The 22,218-nt window shown below is 34.3% G+C and overlaps 4 protein-coding genes across 5 annotated transcripts in view; 2 read left to right on the top strand and 2 right to left on the bottom strand.

Annotated features, from left to right (window-relative positions):
- The first annotated feature begins 8,308 nt into the window (after positions 1-8,308).
- Positions 8,309-13,570, top strand: LOC105108940 (rRNA processing protein-like protein). The gene is made up of 14 exons (XM_011003457.1): positions 8,309-8,425; positions 8,537-8,638; positions 8,731-8,933; positions 9,324-9,396; positions 9,546-9,620; positions 9,705-9,815; positions 9,922-9,964; positions 10,803-10,902; positions 11,918-12,020; positions 12,101-12,196; positions 12,316-12,348; positions 12,740-12,839; positions 13,062-13,146; positions 13,244-13,570. The coding sequence occupies exons 2-14, from the start codon at positions 8,543-8,545 to the stop codon at positions 13,368-13,370; spliced, it is 1,245 nt and encodes a 414-aa protein (XP_011001759.1). The 5' UTR covers positions 8,309-8,425; positions 8,537-8,542; the 3' UTR covers positions 13,371-13,570.
- Positions 13,571-13,909: 339 nt separating this feature from the next.
- Positions 13,910-22,218, bottom strand: part of LOC105108932 (uncharacterized) — a 40,243-nt gene continuing 31,934 nt past the window's right edge. The window contains exon 15 of one of the 2 annotated variants that reach the window (XM_011003441.1): positions 13,910-14,108. The gene's annotated coding sequence lies outside the window, so the exon portion shown is untranslated. Of the gene's footprint in view, positions 14,109-14,933; positions 14,995-22,218 lie in introns of those variants that run through there. The other variant, XM_011003438.1, reaches the window with a different exon arrangement.
- LOC105108931 (uncharacterized protein ycf37) lies at positions 14,875-19,001 on the top strand. Its single transcript, XM_011003435.1, has 4 exons — positions 14,875-14,958; positions 17,301-17,593; positions 17,858-18,004; positions 18,529-19,001. Exons 2-4 carry the CDS (start codon positions 17,342-17,344, stop codon positions 18,805-18,807), a joined length of 678 nt encoding a protein of 225 aa, XP_011001737.1. The 5' UTR covers positions 14,875-14,958; positions 17,301-17,341; the 3' UTR covers positions 18,808-19,001.
- LOC105108962 (uncharacterized) overlaps positions 20,799-22,218 on the bottom strand; it is a 6,165-nt gene continuing 4,745 nt past the window's right edge. The window contains exons 2-4 of the mRNA XM_011003492.1: positions 22,164-22,213; positions 21,965-22,032; positions 20,799-21,281 (exon numbers count right to left, since the gene is read on the bottom strand). Of these exons, the coding sequence (XP_011001794.1) occupies positions 21,069-21,281; positions 21,965-22,032; positions 22,164-22,213 (331 nt within the window). The 3' untranslated portion in view covers positions 20,799-21,068. The remainder of the gene's footprint in view (positions 21,282-21,964; positions 22,033-22,163; positions 22,214-22,218) is intronic.

The following is a 22,218-nucleotide window of genomic DNA, read 5'->3' as shown; positions in this document are numbered from 1 at the left end:
AATACAACATGCACTCTTCCCTCTAATTAATGATACACAAATTGCAGGTCTCAATTAGCCTGCACCAGTGCCTACATTACAGTTTGATATATATCCTGAAACCCCCTCTGCATTAGAGCCTCATCTGCCCCATCTTTCTCATGAAGCAGCAACGCGTCATCCTATGCTAACCAGGTCCTAACATGGAGTAGTTAAGCCGAATCTTAAATATGCCTTGATAATAAAATCACCTCCTACGATACCTTGTGAACTAAACAACATTAAAGTAGCCCTGTTGCATCCCGGTTGGAAAGCTGCAATGGATGATGAACTTACAACACTTTATCAAAATGATACATGGTGGTTAGTTCCCCACACTCCAGATATACATGTGATTGGGTCCAAATGGGTTTTTAAGACCAAACTAAAACCAGATGGAACATTGGATCGCCTAAAAGCATGGTTAGTTGTCAAAGGCTATCATTAGATTGATAGTATTGACTACATAGAGACATTCTCTCCTGTAATAAAACTAGGTACAATTTGAATAATTTTAACTATTACTTTTGTGAAACACTGGCCCATTCGTCAACTTGACGTCAAGAATGCATTTTTACATGGCAACATCATGTAAGATATATATATGACATAACTACCAGGTATGGCTGATCAACAGAATCCTATGCATATATGTAAGTTTCAACGTGCCTTATATGGGCTCAAATAGGCACCATGTGCCTGGTTTGATAGACTTAGTGATTTTCTTATATCTTATGGTTTCTTCTGTAGTTTGACTGATCTTTCTCTTTTTATCTTTCAATAAACACACGAAATTATAGCCTTACTTCTTTATGTTGATGATATGCTTCTTACAGGGTCATCAAACGAACTAGTCAACTCTTTATTCACATACTAAGTTGTGAATTTTCAATGAAAGACTTAGGACCGTTGCATCATTTCTTATGCGTTAAAATTTATACCTCAGCAAATGGACTATATTTGTCTCAATCACACTATGCATATACCATCTTTGACTGCTCTAATATGCTTCATTGCAAACTTGTGAGCACATCTTTGAAAGCCAAAATCAAAATAGATACAGATACTTCTTTTATTGTTGATCCTAGTCAGTTTCGTAGGATTGTTGGTGCTCTCCAATACCTCACCCTCACGCGACCTGATATATCCTACAGTGTCAACTATGTTTCACAATTCATGCACAATACTACAGTTGCCCACTTGAAACTAGTTTAATGCATTCATCGACACCTTAAAGGAACAATAGCTATCGGTCTACGTCTCTCATCCAATACAACACTTGACTTGCATGCCTTCTTTAATGCATATTGGGCTGGTTGCCCTATAACACGGAGATCTACCACTATACTGCACTTTTCTTGGCACCAATATCATTTTATGGTGTGTAAAAAAACAACACACAATCTCGCCATCTAGTACTAAAGCTGAATATCGAGCTATGACCTATACTACTGTTGAACTTACGTGGCTTACTTACATCCTCATAGATCTTCGTATATCTCTATCACATCCACTAGTTCTCTATTGTGATAATATCAGTTCTCTATATATGACCATCAATCCTGTCTTTCATGCTCAGAGTAAACATATTAAGTTAGATTACCATTTCATACGCGAGCGAGTTGCTTTTGGATTACTTGTCACTAAACATGTGTCCTTTGCTAACCAAGTTGCTGATATATTTACTAAACCAGTGCCTAAGACTGCCCTATCATACTTTCGCAACAAACTTTGCCTTTAACCTTGGCTCAGTTTGCGGGGGGATATTAGCAACTTACAATCTCCTATTAGCAATAATCGTGTGAGTCTATCCCACAAATCATGGAGTGACAAGAAAGAATTATGGAGTAATAATGATGATTATACTCACAGACATATCAAAGAAAATATGTTTGGTGATAAGGACTTCCAAGGAGTAATAAATTCCTATGTAAATGGTAGTTCAACAGATAAAGGAAACTTCAGCAAAATGACAGCTACACTTGATAATCCTCTTAGTATTTAGCTGCTGAAATTATAGAGATAGAATATCAATCTTTTCTTTCCTTATTTCGTGCAACAACCAAGAATGTATAATTTTATATATAACTTCCATGTTAGTGCAGAGAAGCATAATGTGTGTGAAAATATACAGACTTTCTTCTATAGCAATTCTATTTTTCTTCTTTAACCGCAAGTAACTCTTTAATAAGAAAGTAAAAAAGAAATCAACACGAAGCAACTACACAAGTAGCTCATGAATTTATTAGCAAGAGCAAATAAAAGAGAAGTACTTTTTTTTAGTAACTGTGGGTGTCAAAACCAGCTTATATGCATCTCGACTAATCCCCCGAGACCTTAAAGTTAACAATCAGGCAAATATTCAGTGACTTTAAAATTTATAGCACTCGAACTGATTACCTTTACTAATTAGCAGGAGCACATAAAAGAGAAGCATTGTACCTTATCAGTGACATCTAGGTAAGTCAAACACGTTTCAACGCCATGTTAAGTGATAGTGCCATAAATGCCCACTTCCTAAAGGATGGAAAATTTAACACCCTCGACTCTAATCTTTACGAGGATTGATTTACTTGGGTTTTCATGTGAAAAGATGGACAATAAAGCTGCATCCTAAAATCAAAAATGTATAGAAGGGTCGCCTATCACAACTATATGGAGAGGATGGTATTCCCTTCACAAAAATAACAGGCAAAATCAAACTATTTAATAGGGCAAGAGTTGTAATAATAATAAAAAAAGAAAGAAAACATATTATGTCTCCCATTCTCTATGGCCTAAAATAAGATTAATCCAAAATCATTAAATGATACTCATATATGTAAAAGGGTAAAACATTGAAGTATTTCTTCTCTATTATCATTATACCCAAGCATAGACTCTTTTTATTATTATTATTATTATTATTATTATTATTATTATTATAGGTGTTTAAGTCATCTTACATGCACCTCAATTAATCCCATGACATAAACTCTTTTGAATGGTTACAAAAAGAAAAGTAAATTTTCATTGAAAGATCTTAGCATTCCATTAATCATCATCTAAAAGAGTCCTTGTAGCTTATTTATAATAAATGAAGCTCAACTATGAGAGGTATAACTCAACTGGTCAGACCTTAGATTTAATTATCATAAAATTTTAGAAACAAAAATAAATATAAACAAAGCTGATTTGGTTGGATGTACCCCTATAAAAAGTCAACTATTCGAACGATAATCTACAATGCTTGTATTATATCCAGCACAAAAAATAACCTGAGAATCTAATGGAAGGTTTAAACATTTAAGTTGTGGCAATTGAGGGATTGTTTTCAAAATGTATATTAAATACTCAGTTTAATAAGTATAACAATGAATTAAAGAAACAAAATAATAGAATAATGCTAGCAGATTAATTGAAAAAAATATAGCTATTCCATACCATTTCAAGGTGCCTTTCGGATTTGAGGTGTAGAGAAGACCTGAAAGCAAACTTGAGATCTCTACAGAATCTTCTTTTATCATCTTCTATAAAGGCAACAACTAGAGGAGAAAAAATCATTTTATATTTTAGTTGCTTTAAAACTACAGAATTTAGTTGCTGAAAGAAGTTCATAAGTGAATGGGATTGAAAATACATATTATGACCTACACTGTATTGTCTCCACTAAATGAATTGATCAAGACCATCACAACCCCTCTTGAAATTCCAAACAACTACAATACAGACATCATATTTTGCTTATCTGTAGACATCTTGATAGATGAAATGTTTTGCTTATCCATATAATGTCTTTGTCGATTTTCCTAATTGTTGTATCTCTTTGTTAATTAGTTTCTGAATCTCGCTTATTAAAAATTAGCGAATCTTACTTCTACCGTAATTAGCACTATATTTAATCAAATGAGTCCATGATTATTAGCTTTCTTAAAGCCACTATCAACAGAGTAGCCACCTTAACCACTCCTCTTTCTCTGGCATAATAGCAAACCAACTCCCCAATCTCCTCAATTATATCCAAGTGTGACTTGATTGTCTCTAGTAATTTTCTTTGTGATTCAGAAAAACTATTTTAAAAACTCTTGATTTCAATAATAATGACCACAAAGCAAAGAAAGAAAATACAACATAAAATTTCAAGCACCAATTGAGTATATTGAACCAAATGCATAAAGCAATGAGGTGACTGGATTTTCAAAAGTCTAATCCCTTAAACATATATTTTGGCTGCAACAGAATAAGTAGTTTCAAATAAACCTACCAATCAAACAAAAACAGAAATAAAAATATTTAGGTTTCATTCGTTTGTGGAAAAAGGTTCATACCATTTCCATAATAATTAGTTTCATAGAAGTATAAAAACAAGAAAACATATTTACCTAAAATTAGTTATAGTATAGGAAAAAAAGGATCTTTCCCAGTTTAACTTAAAATAGAAAAATACAAAGGTATAAAACAAGCAGACCCAAGTTCTCTATGACATAAAAACCCACATGAAAATCTATAACATTTTTTCATAGATAAACACACCATCAACACCTTTGCAAAGCTTTATTGAGTTATTTATCAGTTAAAAGCAACTATTTGAGATTTCTTAGTTGTACCATAATAATTTTAGATCTTTATAGAGTAACGCAGCATCCTTAAAGTCAATCTTGTTATACTTTATTCCGGTGCATCGTTGTGACTGAAAGATTGAATTCTTTCTCCACTTTGTATAACTGCTGATGTTTAAAGAAGATCCCTTCAAAAGTAAGGTTCCTCTTAATATTAGGCTGAATTTGCGAGATGCACACCAACAATGAAAAGAAAGTTTTGCGCAAGCTCAATACATTCTTACAACTTAGAACATAGAGAGTGTTTGCTAATGCATGAAATGTGCATTTGGACTAAAAAGGCATCAAATGTGCTTTCAAGCTCTTTTCTATCAATTTAGCATCCTCATGTAAAAGCCATCAAACATCACTCGGTTCATGCCTTTTCAACCCAAAATCACTTTAGTAAAGCCCCTTCAAACACATTGCTAAACATAGCATAACCAGAGCATGAAATACACTGCTTTTATTTAGTATTTAGGTGTTTTATAAAATATTTAATTAGGAAAATGCTAGTTAAAAAAAAAAATATTTCCTCTAAAAGGTGTATTTTCTAATTTTCCAATTTGATGGAAATAAAAAAGATATACTCCTAAAAATTATACATTATTAAACAAAGTATGTGGTTTGACAATCTTCTATATTTAAAATAGAATAATAGTTAAAAATTTCTGTTGTCAATCTATCGAAAAATAATGATGAAATTGAGTTAAAAAAACAGGGATTAAAAAATGCAAACAACACTCATCTATTCAAAATTTATTCATGTTAATATGGTTAACTTAACTCCTATTGAAAATCTAGTGGACAAAGCAGTAAGAAATTATAGACAACTAATGGAAGAAAAACACATTCAACAAGCTAGCTTCAACATAAAAATAATAATACAAAACAAAATATTAACAAGCAATTCCAAAAGGCAGATTGATTTAAAAGAAATGATATGTTTGCAATGGTAACCATTAGCCAGCCAAAAACAGCATGAAAATCCAACCTTTCAACGTGGTGTATATCGGTGTCCTTGTCATCCAAACAAAAGCCCCCATCTTAAAGTGCTTGGGCTACTTGTTCTTGTGGAGTCTATAGGGGAAAAGAGGGATTCCAACCAATGAAAAGATGTTAATCATTGAAAAATATACGATAGAAAAACATGTTAATGCAGTGAATGGTTGTTAGAATTTTACAAGTCACGATTCTAGTCTTATGATTATCCTCCAATCACAAACAAAACAATGCAAGTTGTAAGTTGTAGGGTGAATCACAAGTGTACATGGATAAGGCGAATTGGTTTCTGTTCAACTTGATTCAGTGTAACTAGTTCAATTTTATCAGTCAACTCAAATAAAAACTAACACGGTAATTTTATAATAAATGGCAGCGGGAGGAAAGCTAGGTCTAGAAGGCATGGATGATGACAATAAATCGACAATTTTTTTCGATAAATCATAGTGTTCGAAACTAAAACCAATTAGACGTAAATTTTCCAAGAGGAAAAGGTGAAAGAAAGCAAGTGTGACAAAGACATGAGGAGTGACAATAACGATCAAAAGCAAACCGAATTAATACCATAGCAGCACTAGCATGGGCCAACACATACCAACCTACAATGCAAAGAAATTCCAAGAAAATCATCCAACCAACCTGATTTTGAAGATAACCCTCAATGGTTTTGCCAGCCCTCTCAAAAATTTCAAGCAATAGTACGACAGACATTATCAAATTCTGCCTTTTCTTGCAGCTACTTGATAACTTATCATCTTCACAACAAATTTCTAGCTTCACTTGAAGAGCACTTAGTTGTGCAAGCTCAGAAATGATGAACTCACGAAGAGTCATGCAATGATCCAGACAACTAGAATCATGATCATTTGGAGATAAAGATGATTTCTTAACCAAGGAAACAGAAGTAACCTTCTCTCAAGCTACCAAAAGTAGAACAACCAGCTCCACAAGCCTTCCATGTTTTGCATAGCAAAAAATTTCCTCCCCAAGTTCATTTGTCTCCCGAGCGAGCAACCTCACGATTTCCAACTTTGATCTCTGCATTAACAGGGACCACCAGCAAAATAAATGACTAGCCTCAAAATGAAATAGAATAGGCAAACAAATGAATATCCAATGACTTCAAATTAGGAAACAAACCAATTGTGGCAGGCAGAGAACCATAAGCATCTTGTAAACCGATTGCTCTGGAGTCAAAATCTTGAAATGAATTAGGTAGCTACTGCAGTTGGCATTATATATAAAAACTATGTTAGAGCTCATATAAGGGAGAGAGACTTGGATAACCCTAAAATTACGAGAGTGAGACTCCTGTTACATGAACATGCACTCTTAAGAAACCGCAATCTTAGAAAACACAACAATACCTTTAGCTTTTATCATACAATCAAATAATGCAACTTATCTTATGTAGGACGTATTTAAGGTGCTACTACTTTCTTTTTACGCAACTAGTTCCTGTACCCAATATTTGAGATTAGTTAGGATTCTTAGTTATCAAAATACCAAGTGACGACTCTCATTCTACTGATAAAAGATAAAAATTTCTTGTCTCTTTATATTTGCCAAATACATATAAGATTGAAATTTCATCACGACGTCGTACACGTGCGACAATTACTACAATTATTATCACTATTATTGGTTTCATCATTATTATTTTAATTTTAATTATTATCATTATTATTGGTTTCATCATTATTATTATTGTTGCTGTTATAAGTATTGTTATCACAATTATCACCATCACCATTATTGTTGTTGTTGTTATAAGTATTGTTATCACAATTATCACCATCACCATCATCATTGCTATCATAATAAATTATTGTTATTATCACTATTATTGATATTATCATTACTATTAGTAGTAGTATTAATAATATTGTTAGTATCAATATCATTATTATTATCATTACTACTATTACTATTACTATTATTAAAATGATAAAAATTATAAACTTGATTTGAATGATAAAATTAAAAACTATAAATTGTTGATAAATAAGTAAATAAAACAAATCAAAAATCAAAAAAAGAAAGACCAAACTAAAATAAATATTATACTATTGAAAAAATCATAAACTTTATTTGAAAAATAAAGCTAAAAACTATAAAAAAGAGCTAAGAAAAAAAAAAAAATGAAATCGTAGGAAACAGATAAAATCTATAAGTTATTTAAAACATAAAAAGAGTAAGGGTCAAATTCGAAAGATAAAAAACTTAAAGAGAATAAAGTTGAAAAAACTTTTTAATTTAAAGTGATTTTTTAAAATAAAACAAAGAAAACATGAACTGAATTTAAAAAGAAAAAAGTTTAAGGACTATTATATTTTTTTGCATGGAAAACATGAAAATCAAAGCATATGAATGTGAACTTAAGAGATAAAAAGAAAATTAAAGTAAGATATCATCATCATTCACGCTTTGCCTAAAAAGGAATAGAATGTTGAGATGCATCCTATGGTATGACAGAATATTTTTTTTCACAGTAATTTCACTATTATAATTTCTAATAAATCACGCTTAATATATAGTGTTTTTACCACGCGAAATAGCTTTTCTTAATTTATAGTAAGTAAAATTATAATTATAATTATAATATTATAAAAGTTTGCAGCCCAATTTACCTTGAGCCGAGCCGAGCCCAGCCCAGCCCACATCGTTTACCTATAAAAGTTATCTCTTCCCCATCCCTTTCTTTTCAACCGCCAATTATAGGGTTTAAGTCAAGACGACGTAGCAGGCAGCACTAAAACCCTGAGAGATCCACCCGCCTGAAGCTCTCCTTTCTTTTCTCTCTGTTTTCAATTTCCTTTAATCAGCAGGTAACTTTCTTCTTCTTTTCCCGTGATATAGTTAGTAGGGTTTGAACTTTTGTCATGTGATTAGGTAAAAAAGAAAGAGTGATTAGTGATTTTATTGAACAATTTTCTCAGATCAAAATGGGGTTATCCAAGAAGCTGCCAAGGAAATCAAGCAGAGACAGTGACGATTTTGAAGAGTTTGATGACATGGAAAGCGAACAGCTTCTTACTGCCGTCAGTCGTGTTTTGACTTTTCCTCTGTTGCTTTGCTTAATGGCTGACAGCGATTACGATTTAATTAATCACCGATTTAATTTATGATGCAGATGGAAGATTGTGATGATGATAGGGAAGACGACGAAGATGAAGAGGATGAGGAGGAGGAGGACGGCGAAGAAGAAGAGGAAGATGAGGACGAGGAGGATGGAGAAGAAGGAGAGGAGCAAGAAGAAGAAGACGAAGAGAGTGGAAAAGATGCCGAGATGGAAGACCTTGAGAAAGAATATATGAATCTTCGCAATCAAGAGCAGTAAGACCAATTTCTCTTCTGTTTTTGGTAAATATTCTTTTCATCTAGCTGTATAGAGAGCACACGATGAATTTGGTATATTTGAAATTTGTTCTTAGGGTTCAGCTTTGGGCAAGCGAATGCGCCTTTTTGCTACTTTTTTTTAAGTTTACAGTTAGCTTGATTTTTTCTCGAAGCATGAAGAGAATATATGGGAATAATAAGACTGCAATTAGGTAGTGAGATGAGACATTTTGGTTTTATTGTTAATTTGACGAAGTTAATTATAATAATATTTGGGTTTTGTACAAACTTTTTAAAAGTTTGATTCTTGTTTTTGAAAATTTGTTTACAAGGATCATGAACTCTAATAGATTTGCTTTAATTAACCTTTTTTGTTTTTAATTTCAGAGATATATGGAAGAATCTTAAACGCCACAAGGATGAAGATCTCGTTAAAGGTCAAGCAGTGAAGAACCAGAAGGTGTTCAATCTCATTGTTTCTTTCACAATATTCATTGGTTACAATAGCTACTATCATCCTTGATAAGGGATCAACTTGATAAATATTCTAATCAGATTTTTCATGCGCTGTGATCAAACACTCACAAACTTCTCTACCATTTTCTTAAGGCTCTCTGGGACAAAACTCTTGAGTTCAGATTCTTACTTCAAAAAGCATTTGCAAACTCAAACAGATTACCACAGGTATCTTTAGGTTTCTCTACCTCTTTTATCGCTCAATGACTTGCATGAATCATTTTGATCAAACATGAAAGGGATTGATTGCAGGAACCGGTTAAGTCTTCATTTTGTGATTCTGATGAAGTAGTTGGGATGGCATATGCTGACGTGATTACCTCATCCAAGAAGACTTTGGAATCTCTACTGGAACTACAGGAGGTATGGCTGTCATCGGTCTTTTATGTTGTACTCTTTTTACAGTTATTAATCCCATCAATTTCTATTTCTTTGTTTAACTTGGGTTGTTTTTACTTTATATGATCAGGCTTTGCTCAAGAAGAATCCATCAATTTCTCAATCTTCTAATGGTATATTGCAAATGCTTGTTCATATTACTATATTCTGTATTTTGTGCCTTTTCTGTTGTTATTTGGAGGCTAGCATGCTAAAACATTTGTGCGCAATGATTCTGTCATTGGAGGAATTATCTGCATCTGGTTGTCCAAGTGAATTGAATTATAACACAAACTATAATAGGCCGATGATTGAAAAATAAATTGAGTGATGTAAGTGTATAACTACGCTTTTGTTTGTTTGGAAGGGAAGGGAAGTGTGAGGTGGGGAGGAGGTACCCATCTGCAGCCTGTCTTCAAATTGAACACCAATAGGCATTTGGAATGCTTGTTTCCATTTTTAGATGTCGCTGATGGTTTTTTAAGACCCTTTACTGATACAGTTAGTAGTCTATCTGGATGTTCAATTGTGATTTTCTTCATTAAATTCTCAACTGTTTATAATGATATTTCCTTATCCAGTATGAATTGGAATCTCTCTTGAAAGTTAAAAGACTTGCAGTAAGAAATTCCTGTGTATCTAAACAATAAATTGTTTTCTGACCTAGGTTAAAAAAAAAGTCCTGTATATTGGAATGAAACATTTTATTTCTTATTTTCCCGAATGAATGGAGATATAACAGCATCATTCTTCATTTTTTCTTGCTTTGATTCTGAAGCTTTTGGAATTTCCTCCCGCAGTATTAATTGACTTTAATATTAAGCAAGTTGTGATTTTTCAACATGCAACCTTTTCTTTTCTTTTTAGAGGGGTCCATTAAGTTATAATTTAAAGCCTGAAACGTTTTCTTTATTAAGATTTGTGTACAGTGGACCTCAATGTAATTTTCCATGTATTTGTTCTCCTTTTAAGGTGATTCTGGACAGGTCACTAAGAAGCATTCAAAAGATTCGACAAATTCGGATGCCGAAGAGGATATAGATTGGTTAAGAATTTCTGAGATGCAAAAGAGGTATTACATTTGTCTGTAGATGCACAGCTATTGCTATTTTATTTTGATCTATTAGGTGAATTTATACAAATACCTTCTGAATTATTGATTGTTTAGATGAAGATCTCTCTCTCTCTCCCCCCTTTTGTTATTGTTTGGATTGACACCCTTTTTACTGTGTAAGTTATTGATAGACCCTTATTTTTTTTTTTATTTGGATTGACACTTCTTATTACCACCGGATGAAAGGTTTTATTGTTGTGAGTTCATTTGTAAGAATTTTAAACCCCACCATCACCTGACACTTTGTATATTTTTTTTTCTTTTGATTTTAATACATAAACTATGATTGGGGGCACCTTTATTAGGTTTCAGGCAATGTTAGTGACGTCATTACCACCAGATGAAAGGTTTTATTGTTGTGAGTTCATTTGTACATATTTTAAACCCCACCACCACCGGATTTTAATGTTTAAAGGCTTTAAAATTTTAAATTGAAAAAATAAAAACTCAAATTTTTGAGTTTGATTGGAGTTTAATAATGGATTTTGATATCAAAATGTTGTGAGAGAGGTTGAAAGGATTATTTTAGTGGTCTTTTGGGTTGATTTAGTTGTCAAAAAGGTAAGAGTTTCGATGGTGGCAAAAGTAGTGCTAATCCAAACACATCATAGATCACGTATTAAAATCAAAATGAAAAGAATATGGAGGTTGTCAATCCAAAAAAAAAAGAATAAGGAACTTATTAATAGTTTAACATAGTAAAGAGTTGTCAATCAAGAAAAAAGAAAAAACAGAAAAGGAGAAGGGTTCTCCATCCAAATGACCACCAATTCAAGGACTGTTTGTACAGATTCCCTGAGCAGTTAATAGAGCATACAGATTTAAAATTTAAAATGCTCCTTCCTCCTTTTCATATTGGAAAACTAGCGTTCATACTCGGGATATGTTTCAGCTAGAATTGGGATGTGAAAAACTGCTGTGGATATGAACACATGAATTAAGTATTAAAACTTTAAATGCATGTATCTTGTAGAATAGCTCCTTTCCGAAACAAATCAATAGATAAATGGCAGAGAAAGACACAGGTGACAACTGGTGCTGCTGCTATGACCGGAAAATTGCAGGCTTTTAATCAGGTTTGGCTCTACAGCTGATGATGCCATTATGCTGTCCAGGGTATGATGAAACTCACTGGATTTTACTTTTCCAATCACAGAATATCAGTGAACAAGTTGCTGCTTATATGAGGGATCCAACTAAAATGGTCAGGCAAATGCAACAACAAAGATCAACCATTGGTGTTTTTGGAGCTGTAAGATTGGCATTTTTTCGTAGTTTAGTCTAAGAAATGATGCAAAATTCATGGTATGATGAGCTCAGATTTTTTTTCCTTCTGCTGTTACTGACTACCTGAATTTTACTAATGGGCAGGTTCCCGAGTTGATGAGCAATGCCAGGGGAGAGGTAATCCTGTGAATGAGTAATTTGTATATCATTTTCCCATATTAGTTCAAACTTGGTAAGTTTAGGTATTCCACATTTGCACCTAGTAATGTGGCTAAGAACCAAGCTAGAATCGAGATATGGAGTGAGAACAGCTAAGCAAAAGGCCTAAGCAGACACTCAATTGAAGTCAGGTTACATCTTATCAGCTAACGAGTGAAAGTGTTTCTGATAGATCCTAATATTGATTGCCTGATTCTACGGACATGATATTTCCCTGGAGGCCTTTTCTCTGTCCTCTTATTTTGTCTGGGAAATTCTCTGTTCTTTTTCTTTCTTTTCATTATAACAAAAAATTTTTTATGGATATTGCCAGCCTAACAGTTTTGCTGAATCTTTCAATTCTAATTAGGAAACATGTCCCGATGGTGATCCTGAACTTCTAAATGACACCGAATTTTATCAGCAGTTACTGAAAGAATTTTTGGAGAATGTCGACCCCTCATCCACCGGTGAGTATTCATTCTATCCCGTCCTATTTGCTTATATTCATAATTGGTGTGGAAACTTTCACCATATTAGACCTGCAGCCCCAAGGATCCATAAAGCTATAATTGGTGGCTGTTTTTCACTTTCACATTCTTCATTTCCAAGATAGAGGATCAGATGGTTACCTCAAGTACCGGCCCTACACTTATTTAATGTCTTTAATCTTGCTTATTGATTGTCCGCAGAGACGACCTTTTATGCTCTAAAAAGGTTGCAAACTAAGAAGAGAAAGATTGTTGATCGGCGTGCTTCAAAGAGTCGAAAGATCAGGTACATGCACGGGAGGGCTCATTTTCTGTGCTGTCATTTTCATCTCTAATAACCCAGAGCATTTCATTGATTTTTCCTCATCAATCACAATTTTCAGGTACAACATCCATGAAAAGATTGTCAATTTCATGGCTCCTCAGCCAATGAACATTCCTCCCATGGCCCCAAAAGTATTTGAGAATTTATTTGGATTGAAGACACAAAAGCCTGCTGTAGATTCATAACGTTGTTGATGGAATGTTTTGTTGGGGGAATTTTGTAATGTCATCCTCCAATAAACACTTGCATTTCTTTCTAGTTTACAATTTATTCCCTGGGATATATCCACTGTAAGCTTGAACTTGGTGATGTCAAATTCCAGATTTGAGCATGCATCGGTCTTGATTTCTTGAGCTCGAGATTAAAGGTCAAATAATTTAAATTAAATGCTCCTCTTAAAACTAAGTGTTTAGTGCCAAACGGCAGCCGCTTAAATGCTCCTCTCGGGCAGAATGGCAGGCATTAGTTGAAATCTTATATCAGTGAGTCATAACGTCTTGGTAAAGCAAACAGTGAGCTAGGAGCTTAGCGACTGAAATGGGGAAGACCGTTGCCTCATTTTACTTGAAAGATTAAAATGTTTTTTTATTTGAAAATATATAAAAATAATATTTTTTTATTTTTAAAAATTATCTCTATATTAATATGTTAAAATGATTTTTGAAGAATATAAAAGAATTAAATGAATTGTCGTCTGAAATGATGACAATGCAATGGCGATGGATTACCGACATTGGCCCAAGTTGATTTCTATGCCTTCTTACCTCTCTTTGTAAAATAGTTATCTTTTATCTCCTTTTTCTCACGGACAAAATTTACATTTACAATATCGTAAACACCATCTCTGTACGAGTAGCTCATTTGTGAAGTGAAAGAGTGCACTCAGAGTTCAACTTCTAAGAGTTTTCACATGTCAGTTCAATCTGAAGGTAAACAGAAAAAATCAAAATCATGGTAAGAACAAGGCCTTTCTTATGTATAGAAAAAGAAAATAAATATTTAAAAAGAAGCTGTTAATTCTTGAAGAGGCACTTCTTTAAGAAAAAGAAACCAAATGCGGCCTTATCTACTTCTGTTGTCAGTTGAGGACACTCTAAACAAGTGATCTTTTTTATCTTCAACAGCCAACGAACTATGTAGAGAGTTGAGCGCATACATGTTCAAAAGAACAACAAGTTTCACATAAAAAGTAGACAGAGTTAACATAGACAGCAGTTTTTGCTCTAAAGAAACCTCCCGCAGACAGTAAAATCAAAGGAAAATGCTTCTTCAAGCAACCATCTCATCATCTCCACCTCTACAACACCATCACCATCACCCTCACCCTCACCCTCACCCTCACCCTCTCCTCCCATTTGGGTTTCTCCAGTTCAGGCCACACAGGCTTTCTCTTCAGGTACACATTTCCAGTTCCTTTTTCAACCCTCATGGTCTTTCCAAGTTGAAATTTTTCACTTTCTTCATCATATTTTGCTGCCTTTTCTATTAGATCATGTTTTAGTCTTTCTCGAAAATTGGCATGGGGGCTCATCCTATTTGATAGGTCTTGAATTATGGTGGTATATTTTTACTGTATTTCTTTGAACATGCCATGATAATGGAGGGTTTATTTAATGTATGATTTAACATGTAGAAATATTGATATGAAAATAATATTACTTGGGAAAAATTTGCATATTTTTTCAGGCCCTTTTTCAGCACTATAGTTCACCAGATTTGACAACTTTCAGAGTAGGCCATGGACTGGACGTCACAGAGTTTCCTGATTTCCAGGTATGTGTTCCAGCAATCTCCTTGCTCCAATGGTGGCTACATTTGTATAGAAACCAAGTCAACTAGTAATCTGAACCTTAGCCTTTTTAAATCAACACTTAATGTTTTCTTTTACTCTATTTATTATAAAGTTTACCCTCTTCGTTAGGACAGAACTTCTCAGGACTGAAGGTTCTTTGGAGACTTTGTGAATTCATGGTTAGCAAAGAGTGGTTAGATTTAGAAAGTATGGTCTCCCCAGGCAGACACAGTATATGACAAGTTTTATTTAAATTCTGGGAAGAATTGGAGTCTCGTGCACAAATGAAGAGGATTGGAGGTTTGTTATGGGAGGGGAGTAGGGCGGGTAGCTTTGTTAGCCACATTTCCACGCTGGATCCGGCTTAGTTGTAGTGTTGAGGTCATCCTAGGGCTTGTTTCTGCATTGCTGAAGGAAGAGAGCGTATGCCTAGTTATTCTTTAGTATTGTGCTAAAGTTATGTTCTGGAGTCCCAGATTCTCATGGTGGTATAGAAGTGGGAACTGAAAGACATGTGTTGGTTTTCTACCACCATGAAGCTCTCATTATGAAGTATTGCAAGTTTCGTTTTAGGATGAGATTTCCTTGGAAGATGGCTCTGTGATCGTCATGACTACTAGACTTCTCTTGGACTCGAGTGAATTAGATGAATACTCCCTAGCATGGCCTAGGGTTGTCGGAGTTAAGCTTGAAGTTGTAGCAGTACAATTGGAGAAAACTGCAACTATGTGCTCAACATGAAGTGCATGGTAAGAGATGAAGAAAAGTGATTTAGAAAGGATGAGCTAGCAGACTTGAGAATTAAAACTTTGATTCCCTCAGAAAATTTTCTTTTATTGCAGGTTTGATTTGTACCTTGTATTCGAACTGTATTGGTATCTAATATTTATTTTTGTACAATAGCTCCTGGGTGTAGATCTCTTTGCAGTTCTCATCTTCCATAATCCTGCCTTCATTTCATATGTTGCATTACATAGGGTAAAGATTGTTAACTAATCATACAAAAGTTGGCTATTGTAACATAGACATGTCTGAGTGTGTAACCAAAATCATGGTCAACTAGTGCAATGCAAGGTTTTTATTATATCAGCAGAGAACCATTTTTCTTTACAAATTAGGATTTCCTCTCTTTCTTCTGTGGCTTATGCTGTGAACCTGCAGAATGATTTTCTTCATCGCTCTTACATTGGATCCTATAGCTTAACAAGTACTAAGATTAGTGCTCTCTTCTCACCTTAATCTTTTATTTCAGTCTGATTTTAGTGGCCAATTAATTTTATGTGTAGCTGATGCGATATATCTCTTACATCATATGTCGTAGAAGTTTTGTCAACAACTTCATATCCTTATTTTGTACTATTCTTATTAAATCATTAATCTGGCGTGTAATTTGAAGCCTCTCCTTGTTTTGTATTTTGTTAGTTGCTTGCAGAATAGCCCTTATACTTAGCAGTTGGGATCCTCTTAAAACGTACTATCATTTGATTCGTGTCCTGAGCTAATTGAATGATGGTCCAGATATATCAGTCTTGTTTGAGACGTAATCATGGTGATGAAAAAACCCACTAAGGAAATTTGTAAATGGAATGCATCTAGACATATGTATATGTGCGGGTGTGTGAACAAATGTTCTATAAATGGCGGGCACAATTCCGAGTAATCAGGAGTTAATAATTTCTTGAAGATTGGGAATTTCTAATTGAAATATAATGGACACTGCTAGACATGTGCACTCGTGCTCACTCTCACAGATTTCATCTGGTTCTGTTGACAATTTCGGTCTTCAACAATATGTTGCTTTGCTGGATCGTGTATTCCACTCTTATCTTCCAAATGCAATTCTGCAGATTTGTATACTGGGTTTATTTTTCCTTTCAGTGACTGCTTCCCGCCACCCCATATCATTTTCAAAATTGAAGTGTCGAAGAACATCATACTAACGATGGTCATTGTTTGGTGATTGATTTCCACATCCAATGAAGCCAATTCAACTTTCTACATATTCTTTTCCTATTTCAATAAGTGATCATGTAGTCAAATCAAAGATGTCTGAAGTAGCTATACTTGATAATGTATTGTTAACAGCCTATCCGAAATAAATGTTTATATTTGAGTTCATCATGTTCGGACTCCTCAAGAAGAGCTGCATGAAATTTCATTTTTTTTTTTTTTTTGTTTACTACCTTTTGTGGGAGGAAGGATCTATATTCATAGGCTAATTTTAGCAACATCTGCGGCTTCTTGGACATGCTATTTGCCTTTTTCCTACTGATTTCTCTTTTCTTTTTGTTTCCCATCCTCTCAACACCATAACTTATTGCAGAATCCTCGAGCAATCTTTGGAATATTGAGGATAATGTGTGCATGAAAAGAGTGATGGTTCGGGCTTCTGTGCTCTCATTTGGACAAATCTCATGGTTAACTTCAGCTCAAGTGGCACATGCAGGAGAAAGTATCAAACCAGAAGCAATTTATGAGGTTGGGGAGTTATTTGAATTTGGAATCCAGCTCTCTTATCTGCTTTTACTATTAGCTTTGCTTGGGGTTGGAACTTTCTTTGTTATTCGTCAAGTCCTAACGCGTAGAGAGCTCGACCTTTCTGCTAAAGAATTGCAGGCAAGTTCCTCTTTTTTAATCTGTATTATGCTTTCCAAGAGTTCACTCTTCCTGCCACTGACATTTATTACAAAACCGTCTTGGAAATTCTTAGATATTTAGATGGAGAGGTTAGTTTGTTTAGAAAAATAGATCCACTTGGTTTCTCTCTCACCTTCCCCAGCACTCCCATCTCTTGTTTGATAGTCATAACAGGCATTGGCCCTCTGCATTTTGTTTAACATGATCTTATTATCTTGTTGTGTTTTCTCCTTATAATTTCAGGAGCAAGTAAGAAGTGGTGATGCCATTGCAACTGGGCTTTCTGAACTCGGTGCAGTAATGCTGAGGAGAAAATTTTACCCTGCTGCTACTAAATATTTACTTCAGGCAATTGAGAAATGGGATGGTGATGATCAAGATCTCGCCCAGGTATGATTGCCTCGGGGTAATTGCTTCTGATTTGATCTAACGCTTTCGTGTATTGCCTTAGGAAATGCCAAGCAACAGCATTTTTTATTTTTATTTTTCACTAACAAAAGAAGGAAAAAGAAAATTTCATATGCTCAATCATACTTGATGGTCAAGTTCATATTTAGATTACTGTCTACGAATACATTTACCGAATGGTTTGAGTTGGTTCACTGTATTTTGGAATCACTGCAGTCTGTTACTGCAATCCTGTCCCTGTGTGCATTGACACACCAAGAAAGTTGCCTGCATGATACACTGAGAAAGTTGTCAGGGTCTGGTCTTGGCTTGCAGGAGTGGCCCAGTGGGTAATCAACTTGCAAATTATGAACAAAGACTAGAAATGAGAACTGAATTTCCCTTTTTCTCGAGCAATTAAGACAAGACAGGGAGTACCCTAGTCTGTCTTTCGAATCAACATGATAACTATTCTCGTGCATGATTTTGGTGATGAGTTCCTTTCTGCCTGCCAAATATTTGGATAGGTTTACAATGCCCTTGGCGTTAGTTATGTTCTTGACGGGAAGCTTGACAAGGGAATCAAACAGTTTGAAGCTGCCGTGAAGCTTCAACCAGGTTATGTCACAGCCTGGAACAACCTCGGTGATGCCTATGAAAAGAAAGACCTGAAGTCAGCACTCAAGGCATTCGAAGAAGTTCTACTTTTTGATCCTAACAATAAGGTGGCAAGACCCAGAAGAGATGCCTTGAAGGATAAGGTACAAATGTACAGAGGAGTTCCCATCAAGTCTAAGGATGGATGAATCTACTAGCTACTGTCATAAGATTATCAATTTTTTCTTTCTTTATAAATTTTGTCATCTTAAGCAATGCTGAACTTTTCTTCCTCTAGTCAATTTTTGTACCTTTTCCAAAAATTACATGTCCAGACTCGAACATCCTTTGCTTTTATATCTGGATGACTGAATGTATAATTTTTAGAAATTGTTATTTTTTTTTCAAATAAAAAATCTTCTTTTAGACAATAATGAAACTATTTTTACAACCCCGAACAATCCCGGTCGTTATTTTGTTTTTTTCTCACATTACCTCTGAAGCAATCCAGGAAAAACATCACGGACATGAAATTACAAAAACTTGAAAGACATGCCACGCGGGTTAAATATTTTTATTTTTTCTAGAAAAATTATTTATGTAGATTTTTTAATGTATTTTGACAATTCAAAAAATATAATAAATTAAAAAATATATTTTTATGATAACCACAGTTATCAAATTCAATTTAAAAGTTAATCTAGCCAAGAAATCAGGTCTTCAATTACATGAGTCAATTACATGAGTCAATTACATCAATTACATGAGTTGACTCAGGTCAAACTCATGAGTTGACTCAGGTCAAACTCATGATGTTTATATATATATATATAATTTTTTTTTTGAACTTAGAATATATATACTAAAAAATTTTAAATTTCACATTGAAAAAATATATTTTTTTTAATATTTATATAATAAAATTTAAAATAAATTAGTAATTAATTAAAAAACATATAAAAAAAAAGATACGTAGGAAGGAGAAAAACAAGATTAAAAAAAAAAGACTATCAAGTTTTTATCAAGTTGACCTATTTTCTTCGGCTTAATTACAAGCTCGGATTTCAAATGAAACAAACCCCGCTGACCCTACTGGACTCTGGTGGGAGCAGAGTCCACCACTGCTAGATCCTGATGTCAGCTGGGCTCATCTCTGCTGGGTCCCAGTGGAAGCATTCATTATATGCCCAAGCTATATTAAAAAGGCCTGTAAAGTTCCAAGCTATCATTTTGTAATTTCACTTTTAACTATTATTGATTAAAAGTGAGCTATTTTTAAAATATTTTTTATTTAAAAATATATTAAAGTAATTTTATTTTATTTTACATCTTCATATAATCAATAAATATATTAGGATTTCCAGTTCAAATGCATACAAACATCACATGACACCAAAAATAGTAACAGGTTAAAAATTGGTAAGTTTTCGTCTCTGTTTGCTTGGAATTAGACACATAATTCAAACCTACACAGACACCGAGTCACACTAGAGATAACTTATGAAGGCAGTCAGATCTTAGATAAGTTTTGCCATCACTCAGGGCCAAAGTTTTCCCAAAAAACACCGGCAAAAGCAAAACCTGCAATCAAATCAGTCATCACATATTGCATTCCGACGGTCACCAACTAGGAAATTAAAAAATATAAGAGAACCCTCAAGAAGATACATCATAGCCATGTTCCCTTTTATAAACAACAGTGATAATGGGACATGAGAGACCCTTTGAGATGATATCATAGCCAAGTTCCAATTCATGGATACAGTGATAATGGACTTTGAATACAGGAATTTTGGCTGCATATTCCACAGATAAAATTCAAGCAGATAGCACTCACCCTTTTTAATAAGGAATTACAAGAATGCTAAAGATAAAATAAGAACCAAAAACAAAAGTATACTTTGTTGTATCCGCTGCAGATGAGGCAGTACAAAATTTACTAGCATGAAAAATTGTGAGGCAAGACAGTACAACGAAGATTTGCAATGGTGTGATTCTGCTTTGTGATTATCAATTAGTTCGGAGTTTTTCTCTCCCATCAGCTGCCATGCATTTTAGAAGCAGTATTACTTTCCATTTCGTTATTTTTTTATTCTCTGTTCTACTATATTTGCATATGCTGTTTGGTTCAGTTTCTTTGGCCTCATAATTCCGATTCTGCAGTGTGCAGCTTAGAACATTATGTAGAAATGTTATTCCCAGCAAATCAGCTTTCCATTCTAAAATGATAATAAGAGTTATTCCCGGCAAACTACACACAAATCAGCTTTCTAGTCTAAAATGATAATAAAAGTTATTCCCAGCAATCTGAATGAACAAGTAGTTCTACGTGCTCTTAACCACAAGCAGCTCTTTAATATAAAAGTCAAAAAGAAATCAACTGGAAGCAGTTGCACTGGTAGCTCATGAATTTATTGGTAGGAGCACATAAAAGAGAAGTATTGTACCTTATCAGCGACAACTAGGCAAGTCAAACACGTTTCAACGCCCTGCTGAGTGATAGTCCCATAGATGCCCACTTCCTGGAGGGTGAAAAATTTAACACCCTCGCCTCCAGTCTTTGCGAGGATTGATTTACTTGGGTTTTCATGTGGAAGGATGGCTTGACAGCAAAGCTGCATCCCGAAATCGAAAATGTATGGAAGGGCCGCCTCCCACAACAATATGGAGAGGATGGTATTCCCTTCACAAAATTAACAGGCAAAATCAAACTATTTAACAGGACAAGAGTTGTAACAATAATAGAAAAGGAAAGAAAACATATCATGTCTACCATTCTCCATGGTCTTAAATAAGATTAATTAGAAATCATTTAATGATACTCGTATATGTAAAAGGATAAAGCATTGGAGTTTTTCTTCTCTATATACCACAACACCCAGGCGTAGACTCTCTTGATTGATTGTGAAAAGGAGAGTAAATTTTCATTGAAAGATTTGAGCAATGCACTAATCGTCATCTGAAAGAGTCCTTGTAGACTATCTATAATAAATTCATAGTCCGTAGGGTTACTCGAGATGCGCGCAAACTAGCTGGAATACTCATGTTAATTAAAAAAACATGAAGCTCAAAAGCATTCAATACTTGTTCTTACACAAAACAGAAATCCTACTAATCGTAGTTGACTAATCTTATTGAAACTCAAATACTAATCACACAATAACAAATTTCAAATAACACTAGGATTTCTCAACGACAAGAGAAAACCCAAACTATCATAAACTTTTAGAAACAAAAATAAATCCTGCCTCACATTGTCCCGGCCACTCACTGCAAGAAATAGTTGGAAACAAGACCAACCCCACAACGCTAAGCCAACGTACAGATTAAGAATATGCAAGAAATCATATTAAAAATAAATCTCACCTTAAACGCATATGCGATTTGACGCTCCACATCTGTGACGCGATTGTATGAATAATAAGAAATGAAATCTACACGTAACAATTTTAGGAACATCATTAGTCAACAGTCTTCTATTATGCTCCCTAATCCCCGTCCACCTTTCCTTCCATCCCCACAAAGCAACAAAAATAATAAATGAGAAGATTAAGTTAATAATTACCTGATGGTGATTCTCCTTCATCTAATTCATACTCTGAGCACCTAATGCAACTCCA

This window comes from Populus euphratica, unplaced genomic scaffold (genome assembly GCF_000495115.2).
Source record: "Populus euphratica unplaced genomic scaffold, PopEup_1.0 scaffold401.1, whole genome shotgun sequence".
NCBI classification, from domain to species: Eukaryota; Viridiplantae; Streptophyta; class Magnoliopsida; order Malpighiales; family Salicaceae; genus Populus; species Populus euphratica.
The sequence above is the reverse complement of the archived record's forward strand: the minus strand, read 5'-3'. Positions and strand labels throughout refer to the sequence as shown.

Excerpts from the sequence above, each read along its gene's own strand:
- LOC105108940 (XM_011003457.1), top strand. The coding sequence starts at position 8,543 with ATGGGGTTATCCAAGAAGCTGCCAAGGAAATCAAGCAGAGACAGTGAC. Across the intron at positions 9,965-10,802 it reads AATTTCTCAATCTTCTAATG|GTGATTCTGGACAGGTCACT; the intron begins GTATATTGCAAA and ends TCTCCTTTTAAG. Across the intron at positions 12,021-12,100 it reads AATTGCAGGCTTTTAATCAG|AATATCAGTGAACAAGTTGC; the intron begins GTTTGGCTCTAC and ends TTCCAATCACAG.
- LOC105108931 (XM_011003435.1), top strand. The coding sequence starts at position 17,342 with ATGAAAAGAGTGATGGTTCGGGCTTCTGTGCTCTCATTTGGACAAATC. Across the intron at positions 17,594-17,857 it reads TTTCTGCTAAAGAATTGCAG|GAGCAAGTAAGAAGTGGTGA; the intron begins GCAAGTTCCTCT and ends TTATAATTTCAG. Across the intron at positions 18,005-18,528 it reads ATGATCAAGATCTCGCCCAG|GTTTACAATGCCCTTGGCGT; the intron begins GTATGATTGCCT and ends ATATTTGGATAG.